At 55.1% G+C, this 9,401-nt stretch overlaps 1 protein-coding gene across 2 annotated transcripts in view; it reads right to left on the bottom strand.

The window, feature by feature from the left end:
* ATP6V1C2 (ATPase H+ transporting V1 subunit C2) overlaps window positions 1–9,401 on the bottom strand; it is a 70,354-nt gene that overhangs the window by 4,035 nt on the left and 56,918 nt on the right. The window contains exons 8-11 of one of the 2 annotated variants that reach the window (XM_008065537.2): window positions 7,177–7,269; window positions 6,968–7,061; window positions 4,011–4,148; window positions 3,060–3,157 (exon numbers count right to left, since the gene is read on the bottom strand). In XM_008065537.2, coding sequence (XP_008063728.1) covers window positions 3,060–3,157; window positions 4,011–4,148; window positions 6,968–7,061; window positions 7,177–7,269 — 423 coding nt within the window. The remainder of the gene's footprint in view (window positions 1–3,059; window positions 3,158–4,010; window positions 4,149–6,967; window positions 7,062–7,176; window positions 7,270–9,401) is intronic. The other variant, XM_008065538.2, reaches the window with a different exon arrangement.

Below are 9,401 nucleotides of genomic sequence, written 5' to 3'. Positions count from 1 at the left end.
AGGGGTACGCTCACAGCCACCGCAGCCTTAATCTCCTGGGCTCAGGTGATCCTTCTACTTCAGCCTTCCAAGTAGCTGGAACCACAGGTGCGCACACACCCAGCTAATTTTTTTGATTTATTGTACAGACAAAGTCTCACCAAGTTGCCCAGGTTGGTCTCGGACCCCTGGACTCAATCAATCCTCTCACCCCGACCTCCCAAAGTGCTGGCATGATAGGTGTGAGCCAGTGCACCTGGCCTCAACACCCACTTTCTTAGACTATATCTTCATATGATGGAATGTGAAAAAGCCATTAAAAGAGATCAAGTCGCTCTACACAGAGCGACCAAAGGTAAAATACAAAGCAGGTTAAATGAGCAAGTTACAGACATTAAGTGTTGTCTCCTTTGGTGATAACAAAAGCCTCCACGCCATTAGCCATGATTATCCACGAGCAGTGAGACTATGAACAGCTGTTACTCCCAAAGCATCCAAGTCTGAGCCTGAATTTATGTTACAGTGTCTGCGTAGGACAACTGCAGTCAGGAAAATAGAGTAAGCGTTGGCATCCGGTGATAGTTTTGAGAATCATGTTTGCATATCATTTCGGGGAAATACTTAGTTGTATTGACCTCAAAGTAAGATATTCAGGATGTCCATCTTGACCTTTCTCTTGAGTAATGGGCGTCCTGTAAGGAAGGCACTGGCCGGCGTCACTGCACTGAGCTGGAGAACAACCGACTTCTAGGACATGCGGGATTGCTCTGGGGCCCGTCTATACGAGTGATGGCTCGAACACTCCTGGCTGGCCTGGCACAGCCTTCAACCCAACGCTGCAACCTGTGCTGTTACAGGCCTCTGAGACAGGCATGCTGGAGCGTGTGTAGATGTCACTGTGGGTGTGTATATGCCTGAAGGACCAGGATCCATATTTGGGCACAGCTACACACTGACAGCCACATGGAGGAGAAATTGGAGGCAGAAAACCAAGGAAGAGGCTCGTGGCAACAGCCAGGCAAGCGGGGATTGGCGACAAATGGAAAAAAGAACCCCAAAGCAGATGGAGGAGAACAGGCTGGGCAAGGGGTGCGGCAGGGGGTGGGGGTGGGGAGGTTCGTGCTGACCCTGGGGTTTGGGGTCTGGTGGTGGGAAGGATGGTGAGGCCACTGAAAGAAACAGGGAAGCCAGAGGAAAGGGCTTGGGAAGGAAGAGCCAGAGATCAAGGTGAAACCTACAGTGGGCTCTTGGCTGCACCTGGAGACCAGGACACATGGGCAGGAGCCAAGGGGATGCCGGGAACAGCTGCCAGGCAGATGGCGGGATGGCTCCTGAGGCGCCCGTCAGTACAGGCAGGAAAGGGGACAGGGCAACCACGCAGGGAGTGCCAGAGGCCCGAGGAGTACCGGGAGGCTGCAGGATAGAGCAGCAGCAGTGTGGGAGACTTTGTGACACGGAATGTATTCAAAATGAGGCAGAAAAACGGACTTCAAAAAGTGTTTCCTGCTAAAGATGGCTATCATTAAAGTAAAAAAATAGGGCAACCCTTCAGGTCCCATCCCACTGTGGGAGCTCTCACTGAAAAAAAAAAAAGTCAAAGAACAACAGGTGCTGTTGAGGTTGGGGAGAAAAGGGGACGCTTTACCACCGTTGGTGGGAATGTGAGCTAGTTCAACCTTCGTGGAAAGCAGTGTGGCGTTTTCTCAAAGAGCTAAAAATTGAGCTTCCATATGATCCAGCAATCCCACTTCTGGGAATATACCCAGAAGAACGTAAATTGCTCTGCCAACAAGACAACTGCACGTGCACGTTTATTACAGGATTGCCTGAGCCCAGAGTTTCGAGATCAGCCCGGGCAACTTGGTGAGATCTCATCTCTACAACAAATCAAAAAATTAGCCGGGCGTGGTAGCGCATGCCTGTAATTCCGGCTACTTGGAAGGCTGAGGCGGAAGGATCGCCGGAGCCCAGCAGGTCGAGGCTGCGGTGGCCGGGAGCGGCCACTGCACTCCAGCCTGGGTGACAGAGTGAGACTCCAACTCAAAAAAACAAAAAGTGGACTGGATAAAGAAAAGGTGGTACATAAACACGACGGAATACTACACAGCTACGAAGAACAAAATAATGACCTTGCAGCAACACAGATGCCGTGAGACCATCGTTCTAAGTGAACTATCACAGAAACAAAAAACTGAATACCACAGGTTTTCACTCATAAGTGGGCACTGATCACTGGACACACAAGCACAAAGGTGGGAGCAACAGATGCTCTAAAGGAGAGGGAAGGAGAGAGAAGAGGCATGCAAGCACACAGTGGGTGCCATGTCCACTACCGGGGGACAGAGGGCTCGTTAGAAGCCCAATCCTCACCTGTACGCAATTTACTTATGTAGTAAAACCTCACAAGTACCCTGCAACTCAAAAGAAGACAAATTTCCTGTTTGAGTCTATGTTCATAAAAACCTAGTAAAAGTCATGTCTCTCTGCACACTAAAAAGACAAAACTCAACCTAAAGGGGCCCCCACCAGGGTGCTAGCAGCGTTCTCTCTTGGTGCTAAAATGACAGGTGATTTCTATTGACTCTGTGTGGACCCATAGTTCCCACATTTTCCACAGTGACTGTATTTTGGTTTTGTCTTTAAAAAAAAAAAATTAGCCAAAATAAGTTTTGGTAGTGGTGGTTTGTTCTGGTTTTCTTTTTGGGCTGCCTTGAGGGTTGGGCCTGGGAGGTTGAGGACACACGGTCTGGGAACACCTTCCGGGAGCCATTGGGGCCCTGCAGGCTCCACGGAGGGCAGGAATGGGCGCCAGCCAGAGGGTCTACGTGGGTCTGGAGTGAGGCAGTCGGAGAAAGCACAGATGACACTTGCCCAAAGCTTGGCAGGGAAGGGAGGGAGCAGCCGGCAGGGGACACAGGGCTGAGCACGAGAGCATTTATTTAACTCAGGGGATGTTGCCAAGAGCCACAGGCACAGAAAGGAGAGAAGGAGGGTGGAGAGAAGGCAGAAGCTGGGAAGGCTCCTCCAGGCCCCGCCCACCCTCCTCAGGACAGCCCCAGCCGGCGCATCACCCCACGCACCTGAGCACGGACTCCACGAACACTCTCAGGGCCTTGATGTGGATCCAGGCAATGAAGGCCTCACTGAAGTTCACCTTGAGCCAGCGCAGCAGGGGGCCCTGCAGAGATGGAAGAGCCAGGTGACCCCTCCTGGCTGCCCAGCTGGACGCCAAGCCAAGAAAGGACTTAGGTTTCGATAGAGTGAGCCCTGAGCTGAGAAGAAACGCCCAGGAGCCAGCGGAAGCAGAGTCAGTCGACGGGTCCTGGGTCAGGCTCAGGACCTCGGTGTCCAGGTTGCCTGGCGCCAGGGAAGCTCAGCGGGCCAGCCACCCAGCACATGCGCAGGGCCACCGGAGACCAAGGTGTGGGGGGCTGGGTCGCCCCTGACCTCAGGGCTTTCTGCAGGCAGCTAATGGGCTTCCTCCTGACACCGAGCAGCCAGGGAGCCCACCTTCCTGAAGGCTCTGCCCCACAGTCCTGGCACCTCCACCAGCGGCCACTTCCAGGGCTCCTCACAGCCCCACCTCACATGGCCGCAGCAGCTGTCTCTAGTGCTGGTGGGCAGGTCCTCTGGAGGGGTCCCAGAGTCTTGGAGCAAAAGCCCCGAGCTCCCACCTGATGCCTCCAACTGCCCACAAAGGTCAGGGGTGGGTCCAGCCCGGGCAGCCCAGGGAGAGCTGAGCTGCCTGACCCCACGTCCCAGCCAGGACCCTGCTCATCACCAGCTCCAGCCACCTCAGGCCAGGGGCCAGGGCAGAGGCTCCCTGGCCAACAAGCACCCTGCTGGTGGGGGCAGCCCCAGAGAGGCCCTGCAGATCAGAAGACAGGCAGGATTCTGGGCTCCTCGAATTTAAGACCTCGAAAGCCATGGTTAGGGAACAGAAAATGCAAGGATTGGTTTTCTCAGAAGGCGCCTGAGCTGGCGAGGAGATGCAAGCCAGGGACCCCCAGAGTTCCCAGGGCGTTGCTTACCTCACCCTCGCCCTCACTCTCTCTCTCTCTGTCGGTCTGCCCCGCAGCGGGCCTAGCGGGGTTACCTAGCGGGGTTACCTTAACCTTGTGGTCCGGGAAGGTAGATGATCCCTTTTTAAGAGCAACACAGGAAGTTTGCTAAAGGCACAGAAATGATTTATTAATCTTTCAGCAAATATGTATCACAAACAAACAGAAATCATTCTCATCGCCTGAAAAGCACAGGAAAGCAAGTTTGGGCATTCGGGCCCACCCTGGAGACCTGTGTGCTGGGTGGACTAGAGACGTGTCACGTGCCCGCTGACCCCCGGAGTGACGGTGGGACAGTGCTTAAGATTTTGCGTTCCATGGTTCAAGAACAGAGCCAGTCACTAGCAGAGGGGCCAGTCCGGCATCCTCTCCCCTGCCTGGACTTGGTAAGGCCTCCGTCCTGGACAGACCAGGACAGCCCCAGGAGACATTGAGGGGACAGTCCTTAAGACCCCCTAGGAGGCATCAGTGGGAACGGCACTCCCGCAGGGCTCAGCTGTCAGTGCTCAGTCAAGGTGTCTCCACCATGCCCAGTCACAGAAACCTCTCTGGTGCTCCCGAAGCAGCTCACCATGCCACGTGCAGAAAATTAGCCAGGTGAGCCGCTGAGACATCTCCCACTTTGTCATTCTGTCTCTGCCAACAGGTGGAAGACAGAAAAACCCCACTCTGTGCACTCAAAGTCCACTGAAACGCCAAGCCTAGTCTGTTCCCTCTGGTTGACAAGTGATAAAAAATATGCAAGACGCTTGGTCACATCCTCTTCCAACTAAGCCCAAGAGGGACAGAAATCCTCGGGAAGCCAGGGTGGAGACAACGCCAGTGACAGTGCCTTCTCAGAGCTTCACTTCCTACCCACAGAGAAACCCCCGCCCAGGGCAGCATGGGTGGCTCAGGTTACATCATGTTTAAAAAAAAAAGCCATGTGGCAACCCGTATCCCATGAGGCAGGTATCAGGCTTGTGTGTGTCACCCTGATCCGCAGGGGTCTGGCAGACCCGTGCCAGCACCCAAGTGGCTGCCAACAACCCTCCTCCACCACCTGTCCCAGGCAGGGCCTTCTAGCTGAACACGTATAGAAGCTGCCATGACCTGGCCCCCATCCAGAAACACTGTGCAGGGGTCTCGGGGTCAGAACTGAAGTGAGCAGAGAAAAGGTCCAAGTAAAGAGAAACGCTGGGGTGTCCAGAGGTAATGAGGGCTTCAGGTGAGCCGAGGATAAGGCAGAAAACGCTTCGGATTTCAGTTCTTGGTGGTGAAAAGCATCCCTGCCTGGGTCTGCCAGGTCTATGACTTTGCTCTAAAAAGGGCCTGGGGAGGTCGGGCACAGTGGCTCAAACCTGTAATTCCAGCACTTTGGGAGGCCAAGGTGAGAGGATTGCCTGGGTCCAAGGGTTTGAGATCAGCCTGGGCAACTTGGTGAGACTTCGTATCTTCAATAAATCACAAAAATTAGCCGGGCATGGTGGTGCCTGCCTGTCGTTCCAGCTACTTGGAAGGCTGAGGCAGAAGGATGGCCTGAGCCCAGTGGGTCAAAGCTGTGGAGGCTGTGAGCATGCCGCTGTACTCCAGCCTGGGTGACAGAGTGAGACTTCGATTCCAAAAAAAAAAGAACTTGGATTCCACAGCCCCAGCAAAGCCCTTGTCCTCAGGCAGGGATGCTCTCCCTGGAATCTTGGCTGCAGCCCAGGAGGTTCTGGGTCGGAGGTGTGTGCCCACTTGGCGTGTACACACATGCCCACACACAAACACGTGCGGGCCTCCTTGTGTTTGTTTCGGGGGGGGGGTCTAGAAATCTCCAATACGAACTCTTATATCATCAGTTGCTTCCTTCCTAAAAGGAAACAGACCAGTTCCATGGGAGCTCTGAGAACCCCATTTTGGGGGCTCCATGGCTAGGCTCACTCCTGAGGGGTGGCTGTTAGCAACAATGCCTGCCAAAAGGTCACTGACTCAGAGAGGTCGGTCTTGCGGGCTGTGGCCCGATGTTGGAGGAGGCCAGAGCAAACACTCGCAGCATCGGAAGCGCTTCTAGCCTGGTCCCGTGGTCCGGGTTCTTCTTCAAAAGCACGTACTTGCGGCTTTGTGTTTACACACTGACCTTCCTTCACAAGGCCTCAAGGACATTCTGCTCACCCTTTCCTCCCTCTCTGTCACTGGAGGCAGGATTGGAAGATGCACCCCTGCAGAGCCCTCCCTGGTGGCATGGGGGAGAAGGGGCCGGAAAACACTCCACCTGATCTCCTTCGGAGTCACCTGGCTTAGCCCCGCACTGCAGCTGAGGACACCAAGTTTGAAGTGTGCCCATTTCCCAGAGTCCTGGAGCGGCTTTCCCAAGGCTAAGCTGTTCACATTTCCGAAGTGTTTTACTCCCCCGCGAGCTAAGCTCCCCTCCTGCATGGAAAGTTTCTGAGTGGCTGTGGTCAGACATCTCCAGATAAGCACCCACTCGCTGCTAAGAACACAGGGTAGGTAAATACAGGTGCCGGGGACACCTGGAAACCACATGACCACGCTCTCCGGGGCGGCACAGCTCTCTCCGGACACAGATGCTCCCACCTGGAGCCCACATACCCGGCTCGGTCCCAGGAAGGTTGGGCAGGGTCATCAAGCCAAATAGCCTCTCAGAACCTCAGTTTCCCCACGGCCAAGTGGAGCTGGTAACCCCTGCCTGAAAGGCCCGTGCTTGGGGCTGGTGAGGGCTTACGTGGAGGGTGTCGCGCCAGGGCAGGCCTGATCCAGCCCCCTGGGCTTCTTTATGCTCCTCACCCCTTTCTCTTGACCTGCTCTGGCAGCCCCAGGAGAACAGATGCTCCGACTGTGTGAGCCCAGGGGACTGGGGACAGCGAGGGAAAGATGCGGCTTGGGAGGGCACTTGGGCACAGCATCGTGTGTGAAAACCCACTCGGCCTGCAACACATACTCACATATTGTTGCTTCTTATCAGACAGCAATCTGGACATCTCTTCCCTTTCCCTTTTAATTTCTTTTTCATCATAGTAAAATTCACGCACAGTGAACCTTAAAACAAGCAGACCACGGGCTTTCACTAAGAAGCTTCCCAGAGGGCCAGAGATCCCTCCCCCCCAGGGGGGACCAACCAAACCCGGGGAAGCCTGAGAGGCCACACCCTTACTTGTTCTCTTTGGCCTTGGTTTTGAAATCATCAATCACTTTTCGAAACAAAGTCACAGTGAAGAGGCCACCCTCGTTGTCCTCAGCAATCAGTCTGTTGGAAAGAAGCATCTACTCGCGCGAGTCACATCCAGCCAAGCCCCGTGCTGGACTCGGAGGCCGGTCACTGTGGAGCTGGGCCTCCGTGGCTCTCTGCACCTGGGTGCCTATGTCTGAGGGCCTGGAAGCCGCTGGGGGCTGGGAACCAAGGCCACGGCCTATGGTTACCTAACTCCCTGCTGCCTGCTGCTTCCTATTCCCTCCTGCCCCTTCCACACACCCTCCGGGCTAAGACCTCCAAGGCATCCACAGGTTTGAGTGCTGAGATCTGGGTTTCAGCTCCTGTTCATCAAATGCCTGAGAAGTCAAGCTCCTTCTGGCCCGTGGCTGTACACAGTGTGCCCCTGGCTATGAGAGACTTGGCTATAAGGAAGCAAGGCAGACTTCCGGTCGGTGGAAGCTATCTCTCGAGGACCGGTTCCCTTCCCAGTGCCACAAAGTCCTAATTGGACACAGCCTCCCCGGCACGCCTCCACACAGGACCACTGGGGTCCTGTCTCCAGCAACACAGGAGTTCTCAGGGCCAGGGGTCTAAGTATCTCCGTGTCCTGCTGGCCAGGAGACACTAGAAAGGGGAGTCTCCAGGCCCAGCCCCTCCACTCCCTGAGCCCTGGTCTCATGATCATGCCGCCTGTGTCACTTCTCCTGTTTCTCAGAGACCACGCCCACAGGGGCCGCCCCTAGGCTCCAGCTATATCCAGAGTCATCTGTGTAGGCTCTCTCAGGTGCCCTCTGACAATAATGGGCCTAGGGCTCTGGTCTGAGACACCAAGCCACCTGCCGAGGCAGCCTGTCCTGGCAAGGATCGCTGGCTGCTTGACATTTAAGAGCAGTGAACGCATCTGCTGAGTAGGCCAGCCAGCCTCCAGGGCCAGCCCCTCTGCTCCCCGAGCCCTCCTCCTCCTCCCCACCTCCCGTGACCTCAGGCTGTGACTGTCCTGTCCCTTGTACCCTTCAATTTAGATCCTGATTGCTATCTCCTGTGAGCTCCTGGCCCGGAGACAGCCCTGGGGCAGAGTTGTGTGTGTGGTGGGGCAGATGAATGGGCACTAGCTTCCCAGGGCTCATTCTAAAACCTCTGAGGAAAGCAAACCATTTCAGACACCCATGAAGGTAAAAGTAAACACACCCACAGCTCAGCTGCCCAGCTTAACGTGTTAAAAACAAAGCTGAAAGCGGAGCGCAGTGGCTCGTGCCTGCAATCCTAGCACTTTGGGAAGCTGAGGCAGGAGGATTGCTTGAACCCAGGAGTTCGAGACCATCCTGGGCAACATAGCAAGACCTCATCTCTACAAAAACATTAAAAAAAAAAAAAGTTAGCCAGGCATGGTGGTGCCTGCCTGTAGTTTGGGAGGCTGAGGCAGAAGGATCGCCTGAGCCCAGAAGTAGTGAGCCACGATCATGCCATTACACTCCAGGCTGGGCAACAGAGTGAGACCCTAACTGAAAAATAAAATGAATAAAATAAATATTCATACAGTCGAGAGCCCCTCAAGCCCCGCCCCAGCTGTATTCCTCTCTCTGCTGTATTCCCATCCCCACCATCTGTATCCCCATCCCCACCATCCTGAGTGTGGCCTCTCTCATCTCACCCACCCCTGTGATTCACGGAACACTTGTGTATGCCCAAGTCACCATCTGATTTTAGGCCTCCGTACTCTGTGTGCCCTCCTGCAGCTGGCGTTTCTCATCTACCCCTGCTGATGTGTGCCGTCGCTGGTTCCCCAGCTGTGTAGTGTTCCATGGGATCCTTTTTTAACCCATTCTCCTCCGGTCATCTTACAGGGCCTACTGGCCGCTCCTCCTCTGACCCCAGCAGGCCACATGCCATGACTGCTTTCTTCCCCTGCTCCTGCCCGGTTCACAGGGCAGCTACTCTGGCCAGGCGCTAGCTTGTCCCTCAGGAGAGGAAGTGTCGACGCTGAGAAGCAGGGGTAGCGGGCACACCACGGAGAGGGCCCCTCTGTCAGACGGTCTCCAGGGCCACCTTCCTAGAGCAGGGGCAGGGAAGCGGAGTTCTGCAAGGTGGAGGCTGTCTGGCATGTGACCAAGTGCGTGACCATATAGGAATCTCCAGGTCAAGGGACTCTGAAGGGCACATATGGGTGTGGGGGGTGGGGCATGGGG

Source organism: Carlito syrichta, unplaced genomic scaffold (genome assembly GCF_000164805.1).
Source record: "Carlito syrichta isolate Samal-C Ts95f unplaced genomic scaffold, Tarsius_syrichta-2.0.1 Scaffold308652, whole genome shotgun sequence".
NCBI lineage: Eukaryota > Metazoa > Chordata > Mammalia > Primates > Tarsiidae > Carlito > Carlito syrichta.
Note: the sequence above shows the minus strand (reverse complement) of the source record. Positions and strands in the feature narration are given on the sequence as shown.